This window comes from Gopherus flavomarginatus, chromosome 7 (assembly GCF_025201925.1).
Source record: "Gopherus flavomarginatus isolate rGopFla2 chromosome 7, rGopFla2.mat.asm, whole genome shotgun sequence".
NCBI lineage: Eukaryota > Metazoa > Chordata > Testudines > Testudinidae > Gopherus > Gopherus flavomarginatus.
In genome coordinates, this window is record NC_066623.1 from 55,105,572 (window position 1) to 55,132,617 (window position 27,046).

General features: G+C 44.9%; 3 protein-coding genes across 10 annotated transcripts in view; 2 read left to right on the forward strand and 1 right to left on the reverse strand.

Annotated features, from left to right (window-relative positions):
• The window catches only part of KLHL20 (kelch like family member 20), a 47,315-nt gene extending 45,665 nt beyond the window's left edge, over window positions 1–1,650 (forward strand). Inside the window, exon 14 of the mRNA XM_050963215.1 lies at window positions 924–1,650. The gene's annotated coding sequence lies outside the window, so the exon portion shown is untranslated. The remainder of the gene's footprint in view (window positions 1–923) is intronic.
• CENPL (centromere protein L) lies at window positions 380–12,164 on the reverse strand. Of its 2 annotated transcripts, XM_050963341.1 has the most exons (5): window positions 12,028–12,161; window positions 6,006–6,182; window positions 3,832–4,083; window positions 2,395–2,937; window positions 380–747 (listed from the first exon to the last, which is right to left on the reverse strand). In XM_050963341.1, the coding sequence occupies exons 1-5, from the start codon at window positions 12,064–12,066 to the stop codon at window positions 676–678; spliced, it is 1,083 nt and encodes a 360-aa protein (XP_050819298.1). In that variant the 5' UTR covers window positions 12,067–12,161; the 3' UTR covers window positions 380–675. The 2 variants fall into 2 exon arrangements, with proteins under 2 accessions (XP_050819298.1, XP_050819299.1); XM_050963342.1 differs by lacking the exon at window positions 6,006–6,182 and having other exon boundaries at window positions 12,028–12,164.
• Window positions 12,165–12,169: 5 nt separating this feature from the next.
• Window positions 12,170–27,046, forward strand: part of DARS2 (aspartyl-tRNA synthetase 2, mitochondrial) — a 34,639-nt gene continuing 19,762 nt past the window's right edge. For 4 of the 7 annotated variants that reach the window (XM_050963206.1, XM_050963208.1, XM_050963210.1 and 1 more), the window contains exons 1-8: window positions 12,213–12,319; window positions 14,368–14,552; window positions 16,023–16,122; window positions 21,033–21,099; window positions 21,670–21,771; window positions 23,701–23,796; window positions 24,745–24,868; window positions 25,573–25,619. In XM_050963206.1, the coding sequence (XP_050819163.1) occupies window positions 14,426–14,552; window positions 16,023–16,122; window positions 21,033–21,099; window positions 21,670–21,771; window positions 23,701–23,796; window positions 24,745–24,868; window positions 25,573–25,619 (663 nt within the window). In that variant the 5' untranslated portion in view covers window positions 12,213–12,319; window positions 14,368–14,425. Of the gene's footprint in view, window positions 12,379–14,367; window positions 14,553–16,022; window positions 16,123–21,032; window positions 21,100–21,669; window positions 21,772–23,700; window positions 23,797–24,744; window positions 24,869–25,572; window positions 25,620–27,046 lie in introns of all 7 variants that reach the window. The other 3 variants (XM_050963213.1, XM_050963207.1, XM_050963211.1) reach the window with 3 other exon arrangements.

Genomic DNA, 27,046 nt, shown 5'->3' on the forward strand with positions numbered 1-27,046 from the left:
TCAAATGCTCTGATACCAAGGCCATACTGATTCTTTTGAATATCTCACTGTTCACTCAACAAACATAGGGGAGTGCTTTTGAACCTTGCAGAAATTAATCCCAACAGACAGGCTTTTCTGCCCTATGTTACATATACCACCCTCCTGCACTACTGTGTTAGCCTCTAGGCCAGTGGTTCTCAACCTATTTACCATTGTGGGCCGCTTGTGCAGCTCTCTCTGTGTTATGTGAGCCACATCCATACTATATACTACCTGTATGGCCCTAAGGATGTCACATGGGTTGCAGCTGTGTGCTGATTGAGAACCACTGATCTAGGCTATGGAGCAGGAGCAGTGTTCCATCTCATGCCCCACTCTTTAAATGATACTTGAATCATTACAAAATGTTACTTTATTATAGCAAAATGTGCAACTATATTATTTTCCTCCGATGGCCCTCTTTGCTTCATTACCCATTGTGGATTTCAGTCCAGGAACCAATGAGGTCAAATGAAACTAATATGCTTTCACTTGGTGGACTGGAGTTTTGTGAGGCTAAAAAAATGTGCAGGAAAGCCAGCTTTCTGCAGTCAATGTCTCTCAAACATGAATCTACTGCAGATGGACTTAATGTGGTCCAAGCAGAGCATCTATAATAAGTTTTTTAGGGCAGCAGGTATAGAGTACAAGGTTTCATTGTATCTGTGAGATCGCCAGCTCTGTCAGCAGCGTCAACACGCCTATTAGGTGCTTGCTATGTAAGATCTGCAAAAAAACAAACCCCAAAACATTAGTTATAGTCTGAACAGAAATACAATACGCTATTTAAGTCACTGATGGCTGCTGTCAATGTGCATTCTACATATTTAAATAGAGGGGAGTGAAGGATTTGCACTATGGCTTAATCGCATCACCATGCTACTTTCCCTGTTTCTTTGCAGGACTCCTCCTGTTGGGTGTACATGAAGCCTAGCGTCCTATCTCCTCCTCCTCCTCTACATGGGCCCTTCTGATCTTCACTCCCATCATGGGAAAAGATCAGCAGCTTAAGGGACATTCTCCTCCCGCCTCCTCTTTGAAAGAGGGAGAAAGAAGTCCCAGCCACTTTGTCCCCTCACTTCTCCTTCCTCTCCTTGGAAGAAGCACCGACAATTAGCCACTCTGCTCTTCCACCCTCCTGCCAACTCACTTTAGCAATGATATCTGATGATCCCGCAGAACTCTTCGATATTCTGGTCTGACAAGTTATTGTTGAACACTTATATTACTGAAGTGCCTAAGGATCATAACCAGGTTGGGTCACATTGTGTTGAGAACTGTACAGATTAGCATTACCTGCCCTAAAGAGTTCACATTCTAAAAAAAATCTCCTGTGCATTTTCCTACCCATTAAATGAGGCAGGGCTCCCATAGTCAATGGTTAAATAGGCCAAGCAGCCATGAAATGAGAAAGATACTTAAGACTGGCAGCACCCATTTGGCAGCTTCCACATTTAAAACCTATTTCTTTAGCTATGTTGCTAGCACTTCAGATTACAAATGAATCAATTTTTAGTATTTTTTTTAACTTTTCATTTCCCAGCATGGACAGTGAAAATACACTAGTCATTACCATGTTGTATCTCAATGCCAACATTGTGCTAGCACCTAAATAAGGCTAAGATTTTGTGACGGATATTTTTAGTAAAAATCACGGACAGGTCACGGCCAGTGAAGAAAAATTCAAGGAAGCCTGTGACCTGTCCATGACTTTTACTAAAAATATCCATGACAAAATTAGCAGCTCAGCTGGGGGGTCCCTACACCACCCGCAACAGCTAGGCAGTTGCAGGGGCCCACACTGAGCTCTGGGGGCCCCTGCTGCCCAGGAGCTGCAAGGTGCCCCCATCACCTGGAGTAGCAGGACCCTGCAGCTCCCTGCTCCGGGGGCTAAAGTCACACAAATTGCTGAAAGTCACGGATTCCATGACTTCTGTGAACTCTGAAAAAATCGTAGCCTTACACATAAATACATGGGGATTTTCTTAATGTTTTTTTTTTATGTATCAAAAAAGTCAATTGTAGTTTCTATTGGCTGTAAGTTTTGTATAACTTTGGGATTTTTAAATGCAAATTTTAGCCAAAAGCTGTCTTTGTTCTGTGCTTGTACAGCACCCAACACAATGACTGGGGGTTCATCACCATACAAAATGTTGACTGCACAACTGTCAGATGTGCTGTGGAACACACTAGAAACTAGTTATGTCTGGCAGAGGCTGAAATTTTAATTTTTTTTTTTTTTTTTAAAGGGGGAAATCAGTTAAAGAGAATCAACTAGCAACAACTTAGGGGCAGCTTTCTGGCCAGGTATTTTAATTATACTAGCTAGAAGAGTGTTAATCAAAACCTCATACTTGGAATGCAATTTAGTACCTTTATATTCCCATCACAGTGTGCTGAAGCTATAGATGTAGAGACTTTCACCAGTCTTGTGGCTGACAAGTGGATCTTAAAGTGTCTATGGAAGTGAGAGTAAAGGCAGTCCATAAATAAATTCACTTCTTCTTGAGTAACTTCCCCAGGAGTTTTTTGCACTGTGTCCCATAAGGCTTTTGCATCCTCAGGGTGTATGGCATATGAAATGTCCAGAGACTGGGGAATGCAGGGCACAGAGAAAACAAGTTCTGTTGCAGCCATATGACTGTCCACTTTGCACCCAGTCCACATAGCAGCCATCCAGGCAAGATTGAGCGGGCTGATGGTTAAACGACTGAAATAACAGTCAAAAGTCTTCTGAAACCAACTGCCAACTATGGCTGTGTAACTCTCTGCCCCATTGGCAAGGAACAAAGATAAACAGGTAAAATCCTCTGGTACACTCTCCAAAAGATCATCTCCAGATATACAGCAGAACCAGCCTGACCACACCACTTTGTCTTCTGCATTTTCAAATGGGAGCGGAGATCTTGATGCAATCTAAAATTAAAAATGTCTGCATTAAATCTCCAAGTTCTAGAGTGCATTTGACAGTTCTTAGCCAGAGCAAAATGGATTCTAATAAGAATGGCTAAACCACAAGAATTTTCCCCTGATATACCATTTTAATAGCAAGAGATCAGAGGGTGTCAACTGAAAATCAGTGGCTTGATTTTCAGAGGTGCTATATGGCTTTGGTGCCCAATTTTTTTTTTTTGGCCCAGCCAGAACCCTGTTTTGACACTGCATTGCACTGGTTTCTGTGCCATTATACCACTTTGGATAGCTTGACTGTTTAAAGACAGTTTTTGCAATTCATCTATTATGCCTATAGAGGACCTGGCTCCTCCCACTGAAGTCAGTCAAAGTATTGCCATTTACTTCAATGGAAATAGAAGCAACCCTTAAGTCTACATTAGTGCTGCTTAATGAAGCATTTGCATTGTGCATTAATTTTCCTACAATAATTGCAGTACAAAATGTTGCACTTCAATAGCATCTTTCCTCTAAGGACCTCAAGGTGTTAATAGGCCTTAACTATGGCAGGGAAGTAGCATTACATCCATTTTACCAATGAACTTAAATGACCTGTGCAAGATCCTACATCAAGCTGAAGAGCGTCAACTCCTACTTATGTGCTCTAACTATAACACAGATTAGTTCCCAAGTCTATGTTTGATGGATCAATAGTTTATGAAGAGGTCCACAAGGGTGTTAAAAACAGACAAGAACCATATTGGTTAAAAGCAAAGATTGCAAAAAAAAAAGTACAAATCACAGGATACATGAAAATTACTATACTAGCAGCCATAAATATTTCAACATGTTACAGGGAGGCAATTTAGAAGTGTTAAGACACCCCACTGCTATCAAAGTGCTAGCTGCAGCCCTTACCTGGACAAGGATTGCAACCTGGTCTTGATCCGTACCTTTGAGTCCTAAAAGGGTGGACAAAGTCACTTTGATACCAAAATCATTGCCCACTTCTACAGCAAGTCCTTTCTGCTTTTCAGCAGCAACAAAGGCACTCAGAAGTCTAGAATACTCCTTCAGATTACCATAAGAGAACTTGTACATGGGGGTCACACTATACAAGGTCCACTGTTTGCGTAGAAGGAATGCTATCTTCTGAGGATCTGCATTTTCCTGGAATTAAGAGAACAGTATTCAGTTTTCTAGGCCTGCCCACAATTTCTGTAATGAAATTGAAGAAAGACTTGTACATTGCATCAAATATACAGGCTAATCAGTTGTGTTTATTCTATTAGCTATTTTTCCTAACTTGTCCGCATTTCTTTACTGTAATGTATGTCCATGAGCACTGCTGAAGGACTTAACGTGACAATCATTTTTCTACTTAGAAAATAGAGGTGGAGGATACCAAAGTCATTGTCCTCTATCTTCCCAGCTATAGCATTCAGGCATTAAAGACTGGATTATAGCAGCAGTGTTCTTCAGAATACAATCCCGGCTCATTTTTAAGAAAGTGAGTCCTAGCAACATACACAGAATCTAAACTTTCATTTCAGAAAAGTTAAGTTTCTAGCTTTAGGGTTGCAAAGATACTCAGTTTAGGTTTGGAAGGCTGATAACACATTCAGAACTGCCTGTGTGCAAAAGACAGTTTGAGTGCCTCTGCTGCAGTTCATAGCTTTGCCAAGCTAAAGTACAGTTAAAACAGACCAGATTTGTCAGTTTTCATTGCTGCTAGTGGACAGCAGTGGAACTGACAAAAATTAGCTTAATTTTACTTGCTGCAGTTTGGGTAAGCTGTGATCAATAAGAGGCAGACCATGAAGATGTTCAAGGAGCCAATGGAAAGAATAGAGTAGCACATGCACGCCCATCTTGCAGCATAAGGAAGGCAGAGGGAAAGATAGCATATATGAGAGACTCTCCACCCACTTGAACAGCAGCTAGGAGGCTCCAAGACTAGGGTAGTCCAGAAGGGAAGCCCATGAAACAGACTGCTCCTCTTTTCCATCAGCCAAAGGAGCCTTGGAAGAGAGCTTTAAATTTAATCACATGCCAGAACAATCAGGCAAAGCCTGAGACTAAATGCGTGAATCCCAAAACAAGGTCCAGAAATAGCAGTTTAGTAGCTGTCCCAACACCCTTCCCTTTCCCAGTGGCTTGGCAAGGAAGAAAGAAAGAACTGCCTCCTCCCACCCTTCCCCCCACACACTCCTTTACATCTGACTGGCTAGTAGTGTCAGTCCTGTAGCTATTGGATGTTTGGGTGGACAGGGGTGCAAATGCACATGAATGTGTGGGTGGGGGTGGGGGCACGGGCATGGGAAAGATGGCAATATTGATGAGACGTTAGAAAAAGTACAGCAAAGAGACTTGTTTAAGAGTACAGAAATGTAAAATACAGTGAAGAAAACAGAGTGACTATGCTGGAAAAGAAAGTAAAGAGAAAAACACTGAAGATAATGCAGGAAGATGTATACCATGATTATTACAGAAAAGACGATTAATTTATTACATATCTTGCTTTGGTTGTTTTAAAAAATTGTTAAAGACAGTCAGCAGTATCACAAACAATACAGTACATAACTTGTATTCCTTTAAATTGCAGAGGAAATGGCTTATTCTTCAGGCCAGTAAATATTTGGTGAGTGCTTCATACTGTTTTGAATAACTTAAGTGAAAGGAGTTTCTCTGGTTTTCTTAAGTTATTTTACAGTATAGAAAAAGTCTCCCCACAAGGAGAATAAATTCCAGGAAGCTTTTTTTTTTTTTTTTTTTTTTTAATTAGTTTTATTGCATTACTCCTAGTTCTACCCTTCAGGTTTGACTTGAAACTAATTAGCAAAGTGCTTTACACATTTTAAAGCCCATTCCTTTCAGGAAATGCATGATGAATATCCAAGCAATTGCAACATAGGAGAAAAGCCATTATATCAAAATTGCAATTACTCTGAGAAATACAATTGACATCATTAGTGACTCAGCATACAGATCTATTCAACAACAGAATGGTTAGATAAAGCTGTCAAATAAGATGTGATAGCTGATTTAAGATATGAATTTTCTTTAATTATATTAAACTACTAAAAGCCCACCTGCAGTAAAGATGTTTGTGGAATTATTCTTCTAGTTGGGCTCTGACCAAACAGGGTGTGTGTCCTGATGAATGTCAAACCTCTTGAGTAACCTGTCGTACTTGTAATGTTGATTCCAGTCTCTGCAGTTTTTCTTCCTAAAGGGGTCATGCCTCCAGAATCAGGAGTATCCATATCCTGTGCATGGAAAGAGCCCAAAGACTGAAAACTTCCTATAGTCAGGGTGGAGTGATTTAAATTATTAATTTCAGTCAATTAAGTATTTGTAAATCATTGATTCTGATCACAGTGAGCCTTTGTAAAACTAATTCAAATTGATAAACTAAATTATAGATGTTCCTTTCTAATTCAAATGCTACTACTGGCAGAGTCTCTTATTTGATTTTTACAGAACTGCTATAGGCAAGAGACAAATATTGAAAATTAAGGTGGTGTTCCTGCAGACTCCTGAGCAAGTGCATAACTTTACTTACATGAAAGGAACTAGTGTACTTAAAGTTTAGCTCAGACACTTGTGCACGTGCTTACGTTGTAGTTTTATTTAAAAAGATATTTTAATAGCATGAAACCGAACACTGAAGCAATTTTGTTTTGAACTGACAATGAAAAGTTTATTAGAGAGACTGCATACAATGAAAAGTTTAGCCTTGCAATTAAGAGTTATTACGAATTGTTTTATAAACAGGCCAAAATGTTCAAAAATGGGAGCCTAGAAAATTAAGCTTCTAAGCCCATGCTTAATGGTGGAATTTTCAGAGGCACCCAAGTGACTTAAAAGTACAAATCCCATTGACTTCAAACTGTGAACCCTGATGGAGGAGCATAGCCTGGTTGAAGCATTCAGCTTTTCTGAGTCAAAGTTCAGCATATGGGAAGGTGGTGCTGGCTGTAAATATAACATTGGCTAGTTGCTTATATTAAGGTTGTTACAAGTCCCTAGGTTTAATTCAGCATAAAGGAACATTTTAAATGAGAGAAACTTTTTAGTAGAAAGAAATCTGCATAAAGTCTACTGAAGTCTACTGAGAATTAGGAAACTAACAAAACAAATACAAAATATTCACCTTTGCAATTTGACTACAAAATGGGACGGAAGTAAAGAACTAGTAATATGCACATACAAATATTTGATTTAAATTCAATAAATTGATATTTTTTTCAAAAATAACCATTTAAAAGTTAAAAACAGTGTTTTTATCCACCTTGGCCAAAGTAGAGATTGATAGTTTATTTTAATGTAATAGCATTTCCCAGGATCTAAGTACTAGACACAGTCAAGAAATGGTAAAAGCTGTTCAGCATAGAAATCTTTGCTTTCTCCACAAACAGCAAGTAGGAACCACCACCTCAATGAGATTTAGCTGAATAAAATATACTGAGGTACACAATTGTATGATGATACTTCCACAGATCAAATACAACGTGAGGAACATAGCCACAGCCTAAGTGCCGTCTGTCATAAGCTGGTCCTGTCCCAAACTCCCAGTGTTGTTGGACGACACTGTTCTGTTCTGTGGGGATGGAATCTTCCACTGGAGAATTTCCAGGCAATAAACCCCTTTCCCCCTGGGCTTCTGATCAGACAGTGGATCAAAATCAATGGCCCTGCTAGTACCAAACTCATTCTTCTGCTGGGGTAGAACAGTTAACATAAGAACGGCCATACCGGGTCAGACCAAAGGTCCATCTAGCCCAGTATCCTGTCTACCGACACTGGCCAATGCCAGGTGCCCCAGAGGGAGTGGACCTAACAGGCAATGATCAAGTGATCTCTCTCCTGCCATCCATCTCCATCCTCTGACAAACAGAGGCTAGGGACGCCATTCCTTACCCATCCTGGGTAATAGCCATTAATGGACTTAACCACCATGAATTTATCAAGTTCTCTTTTAAACGCTGTTGTAGTCCTAGCCTTCACAACCTCCTCAGGTAAGGAGTTCCACAAGTTGACTGTGCGCTGTGTGAAGAACTTCCTTTTATTTGTTTTAAACCTGCTGCCTATTAATTTCATTTGGTGGTCCCTAGTTCTTGTATTATGGGAATAAGTAAATAACTTTTCCTTATCCACTTTCTCCACGTCACTCATGATTTTATATACCTTTATAATATCCCCCCTTAGTCTCCTCTTTTCCAAGCTGAAGAGTCCTAGCCTCTTTAATCTCTCCTCATATTGGACTCTCTCCAACCCCTAACCCCTTTTCTGAACCTTGATGGCCCTTTGACTACTCTGCCACAGTTTCCCAAACATAAGGCAGGTCTACACTTAAAACACTGCATCAGTGTAGCACTAAAGTGAAGATGCTCCTTTGCTGACAGGAGGGAACTCTCCCATAAGTGTAGTTAATCCACTTTCCCCAGAGGGGGTAGTTATGTGGATGGGAGAAGTTCTCTCATTGACCCAGCAGTGTCTACATGAGGGGTTAAGGTTGGTATAACTCAGTGTTTCTCATATGCGGCCACTGTGACTGCACCTTTTCTTGCAGCCACAGCCTCCTGGGCAGTGATTGGGAGTGGAGGTGGGGCATGAAAAGCAGCAGCCCCTCCCCTGGGGCCACCAGTAGGGGCTGGTCTGTGTCCCCTTCAAGAGCCACAAACTGTAGGCGCAAGCGGCCAGCATGGATTCCCCATGTTCCTGGGGGCGGTGGGGCTCAGGCTTCAGTCCTTCGGTGGTGGGCGGCAGTCTCTGGCCATGTGGCAGCAGGCTCCATCACCCAGCCACAGGGCTTTGGACTCCCCCCCTTGTCTTACCCCTCCCCCATCCTCCTGGCCCTCACTGACTCCCATCACCCCTGAGCCCCCTTACCCACCTCCCCATCCAGGGCTTAATTTGTTCCCCAGCGTGCCAGGGCTGAGTAAGTCTGCTGTGAAAAGTGATATTGTTAATGCCACTTTTCATAGCCTCTCAGCTAGCTAGCAAGTCTGCTGTGAAAAATGATATTAACAAATATACAAATGTCACTTTTCACAGTAACAGACTTACTAGCTAGCAAGTCTTTAAAAAAAGCAACCAAAAAATCAAAACATGCAAAGCACCTTACCTGTGTTTCTATGCTGTTTAGGTCCAGTAAAGAATGAGACAACTGTACATTATTATTGACTCGGGGTGAGGGGGGGAGACACACCTACACAAATCAATGATAATGATTTGTACATGTATGTGTGCATATTTATTTTTCCTAAAATTAATTACTTTAGGATTGTCAGAGTGGCCATTGGCAAGAGTTGGTGGCCGCACTCTGAGACCACTAAAAAATTTGTAGTTATACCAGGGGCTCTCACATCATCATTCACACGCCCCTGAGCAATGTAGTTATACTAACACAGGTCTGTAGTGTAGACCTGGCCATAGATTCTTCATCTGGAGTATGTCTACTACACTACAAGCACCACAGCTGTAGCTACACCACTGTAGTGCAGACACTTAGGGCTTGGCTACACTTGCAAGTTAGAGTGCATTAGAGCCCCAGACACCCTAACGCATGACCCATCAACACTGGCAAGGCACTTAGAGCGCCTGGACTCTGCAGCTGGAGCACTCCTGGTAGTACTCCTCCACGAGACGCATAATGCTTGGTGTGCCTCGGCTGACGCACCCCAGCCTCAGTGTGAATGAGGTGTTGCATTACTGTGCTCTGATTAGCCTCAGGAAACATCCCATAATCCCCTTAAGTCAAGTGGCCACTCTTATCATAGTTTTGGAATCACTGCAGGAATGCGGATATGCCCTTTCAAAGGGTATGTCTACATCTACAATTTTGCAGCGCTGGTTGTTACAGCTGTATTAGTACAGCTGTATAGGGCCAGCGCTGCAGAGTGGCCACACTTATAGCAACCAGCGCTGCAAGTGGTGTTAGATGTGGCCACACTGCAGTGCTGTTGGGTGGCTTCAAGGGGGGTTCGGGGAACGCGAGAGCAAACCGGGGAAGGAGACCAGCTTCACCGCGGTTTGCTCTCGCGTTCCCCGAACCCCCCTGCAAACCGCAGGGAAGGAGACCTGCTTGCACGGGGGTTCGGGGAACGCGAGAGCAAACCGGGGAAGGAGACCAGCTTCACCGCGGTTTGCTCTCGCGTTCCCCGAACCCCCCTGCAAACCGCAGGGAAGACCTGCTTGCTCGGGGGTTCGGGGAACGCGAGAGCAAACCGGGGAAGGAGACCAGCTTCGCCGCGGTTTGCTCTCGCGTTCCCCAAACCACCCTGCAAACCGCAGGGAAGGAGACCTGCTTGCTCGGGGGTTCGGGGAATGCGAGAGCAAACCGGGGAAGGAGACCAGCTTCGCCGCGGTTTGCTCTCGCGTTCCCCGAACCACCCTGCAAACCGCAGGGAAGGAGACCTGCTTGCTCGGGGGTTCGGGGAACGCGAGAGCAAACCGGGGAAGGAGACCAGCTTCGCCGCGGTTTGCTCTCGCGTTCCCCGAACCACCCTGCAAACCGCAGGGAAGGAGACCTGCTTGCTCGGGGAACACGAGAGCAAACCGGGGAAGGAGACCAGCTTGATTACCAGAGGCTTCCTCAGGTATGCTGGGATACCTGCTTATTCCACGGAGGTCAAGAAAAGCGCTGGTAAGTGTCTACACTTGATTACCAGCGCTGGATCACCAGCGCTGGATCCTCTACACCCGAGACAAAACGGGAGTACGGCCAGTGCTGCAAACGGAGTTGCAGCGCTGGTGATACCCTGCAGATGTGTACACCTCCTAAGTTGCAGCGCTGTAACCCCCTCACCAGCGCTGCAACTTTGTGATGTAGACAAGCCCAAAGCTCCATTTCTGACAACTGGCATGCTTATCTGCTCCAGAACAAAGCAACCATTAGTGTGGAATGCTGGGGGGAGGGGGGCTGCTGCTCTCTGAACTTACAAGACAGCATGCTGACACGCTCAGCCCCCAAAAACCCACTCTCTCTCCCCCCACATACACACAACACACTCCTTGTCACACTCCAGCCCACCTCACCCATTTGGAAAGCACATTGAAGCCACTTGCATGCTGGGATAGCTACCACAATGCACTGTTCTCTGTGGCCGTTGCAAGAGCTGCTAATGCAACCACGCCAGTGCGCTTAAATCTTACAGTGTGGACACACTGCAGCGCTTTCCCTACTGTGGTCTCCGAGGGCTGGTTTAATTCACAGCGCTCTACATCTGCACGTGTAGCCATGCCCTTACTACAGCTAGGAATGCATTTTTTCATCACTGTAGTAAATCCACTGGCCTAGCAGTATTTACAGTGGTGCTTAGATAGACTTAAAACTCTTTGGAGTGTGAATTGTCTCACCCATAAGTGAAATCGCTTCAACCTCAGTTTTAGATGCAGACCAGGGTGTTGGTGTCAAGTACCTGCTACAACAAATGCTCAAAGCCACATTGAAAGTTACATTCAGAAGAGAGGTTGAAATGTTCCCAAACCCAACATAGAATCCTAAACTGACACAGACCTGTCCCCAAACTGTCACACCTTCAACCACCCTAGTAATGAAAAGTTTCCTGCCTAACTCCCCCAACCTCCTTTTCCAATGTAGTGAAGTCAGCTTAACCTTAATGCCTGTGAAAGATCTTGTAAACTAAGGACTATGCCCTCCATCCTGGGCTGCAAGCTGGGGACGGGCTTTGTCCCCTTCGTGTCTGTTACAGGCCCAGCCCGCTAGCGGCAGTGGATAGAGCGGGCTGCAGGGGGTAGGGCTAACACAGCACATGGAGGGTGGCAGATGTCCAGCCGCTGCTCTTTGAACACGTTCGCAGCTGGTTGCTCCAGGATGGGTGGGGCGGAGAGCCTGGTGCCTCCCCAGCGCGGGGCCGGGGCCAGGCCCTGTCATGCCTCACGGGTTGGACAGAGGGGCCGCTACGGGGTGGTGCTCCCGGGCGGCTCCCCAGTTACGATCTCCGGTGAAAGATCGGCCCCCCCGCGCCACGCAGCTCAGCGGCACGAGCAGCGCCCCGGCGCCAGCCGCCGGACGTGGGGAAAACATCCTTCTCCGTACGTTAGACACAGGGCGGCGGGCCTGCCCCGCAGACACCGCGCTCTCACCTGCCGCCGCCGGAGACTAGGCCGCCCCGATCGCCTCATCGTGGACTCGGCTCTCGCGCGCTCCCCCAAGATCGTTTGAATCCTCTTCCCGGCAGCCCGTGCGGCAGGAACCCCGCACGCGCGTGAGCCTGAGCCAGGGGATCCCGTCACGTGACGCAAATCTGCTCCGTCGCCATGTTTACTGCGGGCGTGGAAGTGCCACACGCTTCCGTCCTAATCAAACGTGGTGACTGAATGCGACGGTGGCCGGGTAGGGGCAATTAGCGAGATTCGCGCTGAAGCGATTCCTGAGGTAGGACCGATCCTGTACGGAAAGGAAAGCGCGTGAGGGAGGAAGAGCGACTGTATGGAGTGGGGACTCTAAACCTAGCCCCTGCGGGGGGGGGGGCTGCCGCCAGCAGCAGGAAGAGGCTGGGGCTGAGGGCCGCCCGGGGGAGCGAACACTCCGGTGCGGGGCGGGGTCTGTGCTGTGCTGTGCTCGGGAGCCCGGACGCCTGGGTTGTCTCCCGGCCGGCTACTCTCGGAAAGCCCCAGGTTCGCGGGCACCTGTCCTCCCCGGTAGCCGTTTACGAACAACAGAGGGCCGCCTGTCACCGTAAAACGGGGCAAGGCCCCTGCTGGGAGCGCGAGCAGCGGCCTGAGGGACCCCCGCCGCTCCGCGCTTGGGCCAGCGGGTGAACGGGCTGTGCTTAGGGGCAAATTACTGCCGCCGCTTGCTGGCAAGGGCCTGTCGGCCCTGCAGCCCGGCCGGTGCATTCCCTGGCCTCACCCGCTGGGCTGGAAACGGGGCGGTCCCTAGTGGGGCCCTGTGAGGCGCCTGGGGCTGAGCCGTGCCCTACAGCTGCCCCAGCTGCGGGGATTGTGGCATTACCGGGGGCGCAGATGGCACCGGACCTGCTGTGGTCTGGCCACGCCAGTCCCACTATTTGTATCGCCTTAACGGCGGCCAGGGCTGCAGACAGACTGGAGCCACTTAACTTCTCTACCCTCCAAAGTTTTGCCGCTATGATCCTTAAAGTCATCAACGGTCCTGGTGGAGTCTCCATTGCTGGCCATTTTTAAATCAAGATGGGATGTTTTGCTAAAAGATCTGCTCTAGGAATTATTTTGGGGAGTGTTATGCACAGACTACTTGGCCTGTGTTATGCACAGACTACTTGTTCACAACGGTGCCTTCAGGGCTTGAATCCAGGAAAAAAGTGGCAAGCCCCTTCCCCATTGTAGATGCAGCTGTATGAACTCTTTTATACCAGTATAGCTTTTTCCAGATCACCAAAGTGAAATACTCCATGTTAATATAAAGTGTATTATACAAGTATAAGTACATCTACATTAGGGCTTTTATCAGCAGAGCTATATTTATCAGCAGAACTATATTGGTAAAAAATCACACCTATTACAGATATAGTTATGCTGGTAATATTTTAAAGTACGTCAGGCTAAGTCTGTTTTAAATCTCACCTTTATTTATTTATTTCCAAGTAGGTGCTCTTATTTCAGATTGAGTGTCCTATTTTGATATAGTGTAAAAAAATAAGTTTATATAAAAATAGGAGACCCTTTAACTGAAATAAGAGTATTGTAAGCAAACATGCACTGGACTCAGTAGGTTTACACACACACCTTTAGTTAAACTGAGACAAGTTTGTATGTAGGCAAGGGCTGACTCTTTGCTGTGAAGAGTCTGATCATCTTTAGGGCATGTCTGTGGTAGACAGTTTTTATACTTAATACTAATTTGAATTACATGGAGTTGGAAGCAAGAAGGTGGAGCCACTGCCATGTGACCTGACCTGCCTTCTTTCCAGACATCACCAGCCAGTGGTTTATAGACCTCCATTTGAGATCCTCTTTGATAATGGAAGATGCTATACACATACAAAATATTAATATTATACCAGCTTGAGGGAGACAGGAACTAGTATGGATGACAGATGGGAAATAAAGGTGGAGTTTGTACATGTGATTATTATTTATATTACAGTATTGATGTCCCATTGTGCTAATCACTGTACAAGCAGATAGTGAGTTATGGTCCCTTTTCCGGAGATCTTACAATCTAAATAGACAAGACAGTAAAAGGTTAGGAGGAGAAGCAGAGGTAAAGGGAGGTGAATTGATTTGTCCAAGATCGCGTAGCTGATCACTGACACAGCAGAGTCTCAGGTCTCCTAATTCTCAGGCCAGTGCCCTAGCCATTAGGTCACCTGGACCCTTTCGGGAAATAAGGGCAGCTGGTCAGTCAAGGGAGAATTTAACACAAGTACTGATTGAAGAATAAAATCTGAGGATTGCAAAGTGAAATTACTTTCCATGTTGTTTTTTCCTAAAACTGTCCAGTGTGTGAAAGATCCAGGACTGCCCTTTTGTTTGTCATCCAGCTTTTGTGGCTTGTAAGATGTCGTTCTGCCACGGGCTGCGACTGCTGTACAGTCAGCTGCCTCTGTTCTCTAGAGAACTAAACAGACCATGGTGCAGATACGTTTCCAGCAGTTTGGCTCTTAGCTCAGAGAAAAGAGCATCAGGTGAGCAGGGGTGGGAAGAAGTCTGAATACAATATTTTATATTCACGTACTGAATTTACAAAAATAGGTTTTGTATCTTATTTGTCTTTTCTTTAACTTTGCTCTTATTCTGGGTGACAGAGCCTCATATGGTAATCCAGACAGAAAATTAAACAATCACTAAAATGAGACATGTATTAGCACTTCCCTCTAGATATTTTTAAAATGTATATTTTAAAAAAGCCCTTAACCCATTTATGCTCTTTACTTTTTGCACATAACTCCCACATGGGATATGAGCCAAAGCCAATTATTTTGGCTTTCAAATCACATTTTCCTGTGTGAAAACCCTTTTTTCCCTTTCTCCTACTGTAGCGTGAAGGATATGGACAAACATAAAAATTGACTGTGCCTGACATAAAAGTGAGGGAAATTTTTTTCCCCTCTAGGAATTTTAAGGGTCTGTAATAATAGTAGGTGAAATGTTTTCAGGCAGGAATGTGCCTAAGTTGAGAGTCTCCCTTTAACCTTCTAAAATACTATAAACTTTAAAACCCAAGAGCACCTTGTGAATGTTTATCAGCCAGAGCGTGAAACTGACCAGTCTGTTTTTCTTGTCTAAGGACCTGATGCAAAGCCCATTGAAATTAGTAAGAAGACTCCCATTAACTTCAGTGGGCTTTGAATCAGGCCCTTGCTAGTCTTGTCTAAAGCAGGCAGAGATTTTCAATTTTTCCTTATGTGGTTTTGTCAATACATTTAGACCTTGATCTAGTGCTACTCTGTTCCTCAACCCCCAATACAGCTCTGCCAACATGACTCAATCCATACCTGCATCACCCTCTGCTATTTTTGTCCTGGGTCTTTTTTGAGTAGAAATTGGCAAATGTTGTGAATTATGCTTAAATGTCAAAGAGCACCATGCTGGAATTAGGATGAGACATCAGCAAACCTGTTGTTACTTGTAGCATAAGCAGATCATCAACCCAGGCTGCCAGAATTGGTATGTGCAGGTTGTTTGACAAATATCACTGTTCTGATTTTTAGAAAGCTGATGATGTTCACATATGGCCATGTTTCAGTTGTGCCTCCCTATAGTTGTCCCTGTTGTTTTCTTTGGATATACAGTCTTCTTTACAAATCATTTCAGGCAAGGAAGTAGTGTTTCTATGCCATCCTTAAAGGCTGCTGGCTTTCACCCAAGGAGTCACTTTAGCGGTGGGAGAAATTATCTGTTTATATATAGGCCATAAAACAGATTTGGATTATTATTTTTATTTTTGTATCACCATAATGCCTAGGAGCCCTAATCTTGGATCAGTACTCCATTGCACTGTACAAACAAAAAACTCTGTGGGACGGACGGTCCTCCTTGTTCTGTGTTTGTACACTGATCTTTGAATCACGGGGCCTAGATTGCTCTCGTTATTGTATAGCTACATTAACATTCATACTCCCATTGAAATTGTTTTTCTCTGGCTTTGTCTCAAGATTTCAATAGCTTTGTGCCTCGGACCAACACTTGCGGAGAGTTGCGTTCTGCTCATGTGGGCCAAGAGGTCACCTTGTGTGGATGGATTCAGTACCAAAGGTAAACGCAACCCACATGGATGGAGGAGAGGTTACATTGCTAGAGCCAAGGCAGCTCCTCGCCTAGGGCCTGATTCTTGGTTATGTTAACAGCCCTTTACACCACCCTGGCAATGTATAGGGCCTTAAAAATGTGAGGAAACACCTTTCTGAGAATATCCTCTGTGCAGGGTGGCTTCCTGGCCCGTATAAAGCACCAGCTCTAAGTGCCCTGTGCCCAGACTTGGGTGTAGGAACAGGTCAAGGTCTGGCCCAAGTGCATACAGTATGGCTGTTCTCTGTTTCCCGGGCCTACTGGGGAGCTGCAGAAAGCTCACCTTTGCACAGACACATTCCTCCCAGCTCTTCCCCATCTGAAGAGTTGGTATTGAACAATGAGATTCATGTCAGATTAGTATTTAAAACTTGCAAAGACCCAGGAGGGAAGTGGGACTGGAAGCTATGGACAGGCTTCCTTATGTCCATTGGCTTTCACTGTATCCACTGAAGCTGTCTGTGGAGGAGGCTGAGGAGCTTCAGATGTTTTTCCTACCGTATTGAGGGCAGCATTCTGTTTAATCAGTCAGAGGGGATTCCCTCCTCCTAGCTCCCTCTTTTGTAAAGTGGGGAGAATGATACTTATCTCCTTTGTAAAGTTATCTGAGATCTGCAGGTGAAAAGTGCTACAGGAGATCTTACTAGTAGTAGTTTAACAACCATCTGGAAGTGCACTGTGTTTTATTCTAGCTTTCATCTGATCTGGGATTATGCAGCACTCACAGAAGTACCAAAGTGATAGCTGCCTTACAAATATCTAAGATAGATAGATCTGAGGACACCTTAGAAATACTTGTAATAATTTTAGGCACAATACATACCACTTTGTGCTGTAATTTTCTCAAATGTCCTAAATGAAGCAAGCGCAGGTCGGTACATGGATGGGAACCTACAAGGATAATCTAGTAGTTGAATCAATAGACAGAACTTTTTTTTAGCATCTGTCTGAAATTTTTTCCCCACACACTGTTACTTTGTGCTTTAGTACATGTGCAGCCATGTCACTGTGTGCTGGGAACATCTTGCTTTTCACAAGATAAGCAGGGCTGCTTTGGGTCACTATTGATTGGGATGGAAGACCTCCAGAGAAAATTCAGGTACTGCAGGAAGTGGCTCTGATGATTCATTACAGTAGCCAGCCATGTTCCCATCAAGTCCTCTACACCAAGGTCCTGACCATTTACCTGTATTAAATATCCCCTGGGACCTTCCTCAAGAATTGAGTGTTAACCCTGGAGTCCTGACCAAGTTTGTATTTGGGTAACTACATTCTATCCATTTAAACATCCACTGTTGTTTCAGTTGAAAACTGTGTTCTTTTTCATTTTTGCTCTAAAACTTTGATTAGTATTGCTGTATGCTGTTATGCATTGCCCTAGAGGTTGCTGCATTACAATGGGGATGTGACAAAGGCACTTTTGGAGTCATTTTCCCTAACACTAAATACTCGTGCAGGGGTCGGCAACCTATGGCACGCATGCCAAAGATGGCACGCGAGCCAATTTTTAATGGCATGCGGCTGCCTGCTGGGACATCGTGTGTCACTAAAAATCCTGCCGACGCGGCAAGCCGCAGGGTCCGCGGTCCCAGGCCGGAATGCTGGCCCAAGTGCAGCAAGCCGCTCCCCCCTCCCCCGCCTTCCCCTAAAGCCCTGCTGCCGCGTGCGCAGCGCTCTGGGGCCAGGCGCTCCCGCGGGGCAGCATTGGCTCCGTGGGGAGGGAAAGATGCTCCCCGCTCATCTGGAGCGCTGCTGCCGCGCGCACAGCTCTCTGAGGGACGGGGTGGAGCAGGGCTGCGTGCGCAAGGGTGGCGGCGGTGGCGGCAGGGCTCCAGATGGGCGAGGAGCCTCATGGTAAGGGGGCCGGGTCTGGGATGGGGGTTGGGTAAGAGGTGGGGGCAGTCAAGGGACAGGGAGCAGGGTGGGTTGGATGGAGGGGTGGTATACTGGGGGATGGTTGGGGCAGGGGTCTCTGGAGGGGGCAGTCAAGGAGCAGGGGGGGTTGGATGAGGCATGGGAGTCACGGGGTCTGTTTGGGGGGTGGATAGGGATCAGGGGACAGGGAACAAAGAGGGTCCTGGGGGAGCAGTTAGGGTGTGGGGGGTTCTCTGGAAGGGGTAGTCGGGAGACAAGGAGCTGCAGGGGTTGGATGAGTCGGGAGTTCTGGGGGGACTGTCAAGAGGTAGGGGTGTGGAGAGGGGTTGGGGCAGGCAGGGAGCGGGGTGGGGGTTGTATGGGTCCAGAGTTCTGGGGATCCTGTCAGGGGGTGGGAAGCGGTTAGATAGGCATGGGAGTCCAGGGGGTCTATCTGGGTATGGGGATGTGGATAAGGGTTGGGGCAGTCAGGGGACAGGTAGGGGGTAGGGTCTTAGGGGGGCAGTCAGGGAATAAGGGGCAGAGAGGCTTAGATAGAGGATAGGGTCTCAGGAGGGGGTAGTTCGGATGAGGAGCGGTGGGGGTTGGGGGTTCTGGGGGGGTCAGTCACCCAGCCCTCTGCCCTGAGCCCTGACCCCCCCAAAACACCCCCAGGCCCCTGCCCTGAGCCCTGTACCACCAGCCCTCTGTTGATTCCTTGACCCCTCCCCCATGGCCCCAGCCCTGACTGGCACCCCCACACATACCCAGCCCCCCTACCCTGATACCTGCATCCCCCTCACATGCCCCCAGCCCTCTGCCCTGACTCTTGCACCCCCCACATCCCCAGCCCCCCCACATCCCATGCACTCTGCACATCCCCACCCCCACCCTGAGCACCAAACGGGAGCCCTTGCACCCTCACTCACATTCCCACCTGCACCACTCACACCACATGGGAGCTGCCCCGGTAAGTGCCCCCACACCCAAACCTCGTGCCCCAACCCTGAGCCCCCTCCTTCATTCTAGCTCCTGGCCAGACCCTTCACCCCCAGCCCTGTGCTCGGTCCACTCCAACTGTCACCTCAGTGCAGAGAGCGGAAGAGAATGGGCCAGAACCAGGGAGAAGGTAGGTACCCGCTGTATGTGGGCAGGGCCGGGACCCCAGACCGGCGCTGGGCTGAGCAGGTCCGGCAGCCGGAATCGCGGCTGGCAGGAGCCGGAGGATGGAATCCCTGAGCGGCAGTGGGCTGAGCCGCTCAGCCCACTGCCGGTATGGGGTCCTGGCCACCAGCCCCACACAGCCCGCTGCCAGTCTGGGGTTCTGGCTGCCAGACCCTTCTCAGCTGGGATACCTGTCGCAGACCCCACTCAGCCTACTGCCGGCCTAGGTGAACACAACCCCAGACCAGCAGCAGGCTGAGTGGGTCAGTGGCGTAAGATCAACATTTTGAAAACCTTGTTTATTTTACAAGACAACACTAGTTTAGTTATATAATATATAGACTTGTAGAGAGAGACCTTCTAAAAAACATTAAAATGTATTACCAGCACGCAAAACCTTAAATTAGAGTGAATAAATGAAGACTCAGCACACCACTTCTGAAAGGTTGCCGACCCCTGTACTAGTGATTAGTCTTATTTGACTACTGAATACAAATCCATCTCTGTTAGGGTTTTCTATAGCGACCATCACATGAGCATCACATGAGTATCTAAGTTTTGAATAATCAGAAATGACTGCAGTAGTGTGTGAACATTATCAACAATGCTACAGTAAGTTTTATAAACTAGTTTTGATTAAAATGTTTTGCACTGAGTGCTTTATATTTCTTCAAAGTTATGCTCAAACATTAACTAATCCTTGCAACAACTGTGGAAAGTAGGTAAATACTATCATCTCCACCTTAGAGAGGCTGCATAAGGTTTGAGTGTGCTTTTTTGACAACAGGACTTAATTATGCACATTGAGAATACATAGGGATTATTCATAAAATATAAATAAGAAAAATAAGTTAGCTAACTAGTTGCAGTGCTAATTCAAAGTGTTGAATATAAACAATAATACATGCTTCAGTGTACTAACTATGTTAGCATAGCTACAGTGATTACATTTTTGCAAATATCTAGTAAAGCATTAAATCTTCATGTAACATAGTCACAAATAGTCTTAATACTCTGGCTTAGTTATGGCCACATTGGGCGACATTCTGGTTCTAGCCTGAGTACAGTGCATGTAAATTGGGACTAACTCCGGTGATTTTAGTGATGAGTGTAACCAAGATCAGAGCCTGGTCCTTTGCATTTTATAATGTAAAGATGTTGTTCTTTATCTGTTAGAATTCTACAGTAATGGTCTATAAAGATTTTTATCAACAGTATTAGACATGTCATGGAACAGTCCTGGATGGAGCTCCAAGAAAAGACTTTATTATTACTACAAGATTATGTTGTGCTCTCACCTTTCTACAGGCTCAATAATGCATCCCATCTGTCAGTGCATGGCTCTGTTACTTATGACAGGTTTATTGACCGTATCTGAGGAAACAGATCCTATCACAACTCTAGAGACTTGGATTATCCACATGAAGTTTCTATATAGGAAGTTAAATATCATTTCCTTTGTTTTCATTTTTTCTCATCTCTCCCAGAGCTTTAGTTTGATTCCTTAGCTAGAATTGTTCAGATAGACTATGATGTTCAGTATCAAGGGCCTATAAATGTTATGTTGTGTATTCAAAACTCTTATTCTTCATGGATGTGTTCAAATTCAAGCGCTGCTGTTACGGTTTTTTATAGTCTGGTTTAGTACCTGAATCTAATCCAAATTAAAGATTTATTTTATCCCTGATTTCCAAAGTGAGTAAAGTGATTCCTATTTCATGTTGTTTCTAAAGTGCTTTGAGATGAAAGCCATAATGTCCCCAAAAATACAAGATATTAATATAGGCTTTGGCTTAGAAAGCAAAAAGATTGAACCCTGAGAGAAGCAACTCTTTCCATTTTGTTTTCATCATGTTCAGACAGGGCCTGTTCCTGGTTCTGAGGGACTTCCAGGGACTGACACAAATCATCATTCCACAGGATGAGGTAAGGGCTGCCAGGGGATGAGTTTCTAGATTTTTTGCTTTAAATGCTTGTTGTCCCCCATGGTGTGCAGGGCAGAATGAGCTGCCCTGTACCAGCAGACTGAATTTATATTGCGTATTGCACTCTGCTCTGATTTATGTACATCATCTGTGGCCCTCAGTGTCCTGACAGATTGTTAGCGCAGCCCCAGGTTGAGCAAAATTTGAGCACTCCTGAAGTAAAGCAACAGGACTGTGATTACTAAAGCTCTTAGCTGAGCTAGAGACCTATCTTTGAGTGAATTGTGTTCAGAATGTAAGATTTCTTAGATTGTAAGATCTTAGAGAAAGAGGCCATCTTTTTGTTCTGTCTTTGTGCAGCACCTAGCATAGTGAGGTTCTGGTCCATGACTGGGGTTCCTAGATGCTACTGCAATACAAGTAGTAATAATGTCATAAACTGGTTTCTAAAGAATGATCTTTAAATTTATTCTGAGAGGAGGCCGTAAAGAAAACAGAAAAGCATCCAAGCATGGCACAGTCTGTAATGTGACTTCAGTTTCCATGACATCTCAGTATTTTTTTCCTGCAGGCACATTCCCATGTTAAGAAGGTCTTGTATGATGCCCCTGTGGAATCTGTTGTGAGGGTAACTGGGACAGTCACCTCTCGGCCCCCAGGGCAGAAGAACCCGGTTAGTCCTTTGAAATCTTTCTGGGATTTTCTAGAGTTTGGCACGCTGGTAAAGTGCACTGAATTTAGCACAGAGATTTGGTAGGTGGATTCATGCTGCACACGTTGTGTCATTGCTTTGCCGTTAGCAGGCTTGTTTTCTCCAAGGTATGATAATCCATCTTGGAGTGATGTGAAAGAATTGTGAATACAATGAAATAGAAATAACTGCTATGGCATGCACCTTCCAGGAACTTCAAAGCACTTCACAAACACTAATTAAGTAAGTCCCACAATACCCCTCTGAGAGGCACTGGTCACCATGAAAAAAGGCCAGACTTTACCATCTATGTTTTTGGTTTGCTAATCTAAATATAAGAAATGCCATAGTACTTCTGCAGTAATTGTTGACCACTTTTACTCATGCCTGCTGTCAGTAAGTTTGATTATCCATTTCATAGATAGAGAAGTTGAAGCATGGAGGTTAATTTCCGGATTGTTCAGAGGTTTTCCATACCCACAGCTCTCGTTGTCAGCAGCTTTAAGTGACTCTTCCAAGACCCTACACCACCAGTCATTGGAAGGCCCAAGTACAGAACCCGGGAGTTCTAATGCCCAATCCACTTCTCTAGCCACTAGATACTATCACAAAGTATGCCAGCTCTGGGCTCCACAGTTAGCTTTCTTTTTAAGGCACATATTGGAAACTTTAATGTGGTCTTCTCTGGTTAGTAGAAGGTGTTCCACTCTGTCCTACAAGATGGGAAGGAATGGATAACAAAGTTTAGTGGTCTTTATTGTGGCAGTGATGATAGATGGGAGAAAAACTCAAGTCTACCTTATAATTCAACTGGGAACTCTACTGATGGAAATTGGTGTAACCTTTACAGTTCCTGGGTGTCATGGGAGGCGGGCAATTCATTTACCAATGATCTGAACCATAGCTCTCCTCCACATTAAAGGTTAAGGGCCTGATACTGCCAACATTTATCGATTCATAGATTATTAATCCAAATGGGACATTGATCATCTAGTCTGACCTCTTGTATAACACAGGCCATACAGTTTTGCTGATTTGAACAAGAGCATATCTTTTACAAAAAATCCCATCTTGATTTAAAAATTACCAGTGATGGAGAATCCACCACTACCCTTTGTACGTTGTTCCAATGGATAGTTACCCTCACTGTTAAAAGTGTGCATCGGATTTCTAGTTTGAACTTGTCTGGCTTTAACTTCTAGCCATTGGATCTTGTTATACCTTTGTCTGCTAGACCTTCTGTATCAAATTTCTGTTCCCCATGTGTAGGTACTTTCAGATTGTGACCAAGTCATCCCTTAACCTTCTCTTTGTTAAATTATATAGATTGAGCTCCTTGAGTTTATCACTATAAAGTATGGTTTTTCAATTGTTTAATCATTCTTGTGGCTCTTCTCTGAACATTCTCCAACGTATCAACATCCTTCTGGAATTCTTTACACAGGTTTCCACTAGTAGTCACATCAGTGTCAAATGCCTCCCTACTCTTGTTTGCAGTTCCCCTGTTTATACATCAGTGAAGCTGAGGAGATTATTCTTGAGCATAAAGTTAAGCATGTGCATGAGTATTGGCAGGATCAGGCCCTAACTCTTGCCTTGTAGTTGGTACGTGTCACAGGGAGAGAGCAGATTATGGGCAAGAAAGCAGGTTCACTTCTAATAGGGATGGATACACTACTGAAGGAGAGTGAGAACCGGTGTTTCTTAAATAGGAACTGATTGGCCTTAAACTGCCAATGAATATTGAGGAATATTTGGAGAAGCTGATCAAGAGACATTCCTGCCTTGTGCTGTAAGGGGATCAGACTGGATAATCATAAGCATCCTTTCTAGCCTGAAAATCCAGGAATCTAGAAAGAAACTTGTCCAAGTATTTTGCCTGATGTTCAAATCTATTTTTCTCTGTTTCAGAGAATGCCAACAGGTGACATTGAAGTGAAGGTGAAGACAGCTGAGGTCCTGAATTCCTGCAAGAAGCTGCCATTTGAAATTAAAGACTTTATCAAGGTGGCTGCCTGCCTTTAGGCATTAAGCACTTGCTCTTCAGAAGAGTTAGAATTGCCATGCCGAATGACAGAGCAGTGTTGTTGCACTGTTGTAGGGCATTCTCTTCTTACTCCCACCTGTTCTCTGGGGCAAGAGTTGTTTACAATGGAACATGCCTAGAGTAAGCTCTGAGAGTGAGATTGTAATAGCAAAGTAGAATGTAAGGCCTAAATTGGCTCCATGCTTTGGGTTTAAAAATATAATGACAGTAAGAATTGGTGGTATGATGGGAACAAGGAAAATTTGGGCTCATGTCCATCTTTTGTGATTGTGAAGCAAAAGGTGTCAGGAGGACTAATGTGTTTAAAAGTTAAGGTATATAGCCTCACCCAGGCATATGGCCGGCTAGCAAGAGAGTATATCCCTCCAGGACACTAAGATCACTCAGACTGACGGTTAGGTATGTCTTGCATCACTGATTATTGTGTCCTTTCTCTTCCTTATGAAATGTGGACCAGTGCATAGGGGTTGGGACCAGCATTCAAGCGAACAGGGCTCTATATCCTCTGTGCCACTGCTTCACTATGTGACTGGGCAGCTCACACAATGTCTTGTATCTTAGTTTTCTCCATCTGTAAAATTAGTTTAATAATGCTTGGTCACCTTTGCAAAATGCTTTGAGATCTATGATTGAAAACACCCGACAAGTCCCAAGTAGGATTATTATGATCTGTTGCTGCCAAGTGAAAAGTGAGCATTCCAGAATATAGAGCTTAGAGCGTGCAGCTCCTCTCACAGTTAGAATCAGTGTGACCTAAGCAACTAATGCTTTTCCACGTAGATCATGAGTGACTGGCAGTAATGCAGGGTCCTATGTTTGCTTCCACCTTTCCATTGTGGTCTTTGAAGGAGCTTTTATGGGCATCTGGTTTGGCTTTGGGTCTTTAATCAGAATCCTTTTCTCTTTAGAAATCGGAGTCCTTGCGCATGCAGTATCGCTACTTGGACTTGCGCAGCTTCCAGATGCAACATAACCTGCGGCTGAGATCGCAGATGATTATGAAAATGCGGGAGTACCTCTGTTATCTCCATGGTAAGAGAAATATATCTAGTGAGTATCTAGTTCTTAGCACTTTATCGTCTTTTTCTTTTCTCCTTGTTCTTGCTATCTGCTCTACTACTGCATGACATACTAGGGGAGAGGTGCTGGGCAAAGTACTGCCCTGACATGGCTCTATATCCCAGGAACATACCATGGGGTGGGTTATTGAGATGTCTAAAGAGCACAGGGGCTGTAAGTCCCTTATCATGCCGCAGATGATCGTTTCTAAATGAACAGTATGTATACAATAAATGTTAAGGCCAAGAGTTTAAAAAGTGACTAGTGATTTTTGGACATCTCAGTTTTTGGGTGTCTTTCTTTATATGCCTTTTATAAAGGCCTAATTATCAGAGTCCAGGTGCTCATCTTAAAATTACTGGTCACTTTTGCAAAATTTTTACCTAATTATTGAGAGTAGCCAGTGCAGACATAAGCAACTATGCAGCTTGTACATGAGAGGCTGAGAACTCAAGTCATGATAGGAGATGTGGGTGCTCAGCGCCCCTCAGTATCAGGCTGTGCCTGCATAAGTAATCTTTAGTCATCCTGAAAAAGAATCAAGAGTCTGTATATGACTGAGGACCTGCATGCTCTGCCAGACTACCTCAAGCTGACTAACCGCAGTCTCCAGTCAACTTGTCTCAAACCAACATTCTCATCATGTTCAATGTCTGAAGCTTGTGTTTGTTTTTTAGGGTTTGTGGATGTAGAAACCCCAACACTATTTAAGAGAACTCCAGGGGTATGTATGCTCTTAGTCATCCATCCTGGCCTCCTGCAATCATATAGACAACTTACTTGCTCACGTGTCCCTGTCTGCCCCTTTGCCTTTATTTCTGTCATGTGTTACTACTTAATTGTTTACCTCCCAGTCAGGAGCATTGTTTCAGAAAATTCCAGGTGTGAGAGGCAGGCAAAGTCATATCAGCATATAGAACATTATATGTGATTATATTGTATCCTGTGAAGTCAGGGGTGGCAAACGAATGTGTTGAGGGGGAACTGCCTCCCTTGCCCCTCAGCAAATGTTGCTTCTGCTGCCAGTTACTAATATGTCAAATGGGTCCTTCTGAGGCATGAGGGGGTGGATAGGACAGAGTGATAACCCATGTTTTGACTCAGAATCTTCTAGTATCATGAAACAACAAAGCTGCTATCTTGCAGTGCAGTGCATATGATGACTCTGAATCCTGTTTTTCAAGGATCATATTCCAGAAAACACCCATCCTCCAAGCACTGCATTCTGTTGGCATGTATCTCTTGTGTAAGTCACTATAGTAGTATTCCCATTTAAGGCTATTTAATTTCCAGTTCTATATTCTGGTCTTTTATTTTGTTAAGTAATAATGTGGTGGTAGAGACCACTAGCCTAGTAATGAATGGTGTAAGGCTCTATGCTCTGTCCTCTAACTGACATATCTTATAATTAGATGGCCTTCTTAAATCCATATAGTTGGATAGCATGTTATTGTAGAAGTGATGAAGACAATCCTTTGAGATGTTTAAGATTAAATAGGAGAAAGTTTTATCAAATCTATGAAAGGGAACCATCCAGTCCTGGCTGAGCAGATTCAACAAGCTATACACAGGACATTTTCTTCTCAAACTTCTGGGGATGCTGGTTTTTAAGTTCTAATTCATGTACACATTTGTAAATGTTCAGTCCAGCCTCACACAACAGATTTTAGCCATTTATGGAAACGCATACCACAGGCATTAACAAAAGTCCACCCAGTTTCTAACCATATAAACCTAGGCCAGACTGCGTGAGTCCTTCAGGAGTAAGATTGTCAGAGTTTGCATCATTGTTTTCTGCAAGGCAGAAGCCAGGTTGTTGGTCCTGGATCTAGCTCTGGTCCCATTGAGCTCAACACAGAGCTGCTTTTTACGTGCTGACATAGAAATGTGACTGTAGCAGGAGGAAAGATAGTCTATCCAAAGCCCATTGAAGACATTAGAAAGACTCCTGTTGACATGAATGGGCTTTAGATTAGGCCCTTACAGGGGAATGATTTACCACAGTGACTAGAGAATTCTGAATACAGCCTGAAGTTCTGTTATGCTCATGTTCCTTTGTACATCTCATCCTTAATCAACATGCTAACATCTCTTGAGTAGCCGTAGTAGGGCCAATGCTGCATTGATTGTTTCAGCTATTAACTTCTTGCC

Excerpts from the sequence above, each read along its gene's own strand:
- CENPL (XM_050963341.1), bottom strand. The coding sequence starts at position 12,066 with ATGAGGCGATCGGGGCGGCCTAGTCTCCGGCGGCGGCAG. Across the intron at positions 6,183-12,027 it reads CTAGTCTCCGGCGGCGGCAG|GATATGGATACTCCTGATTC; the intron begins GTGAGAGCGCGG and ends TTCCATGCACAG. Across the intron at positions 4,084-6,005 it reads CACAAACATCTTTACTGCAG|GAAAATGCAGATCCTCAGAA; the intron begins GTGGGCTTTTAG and ends TCTTAATTCCAG.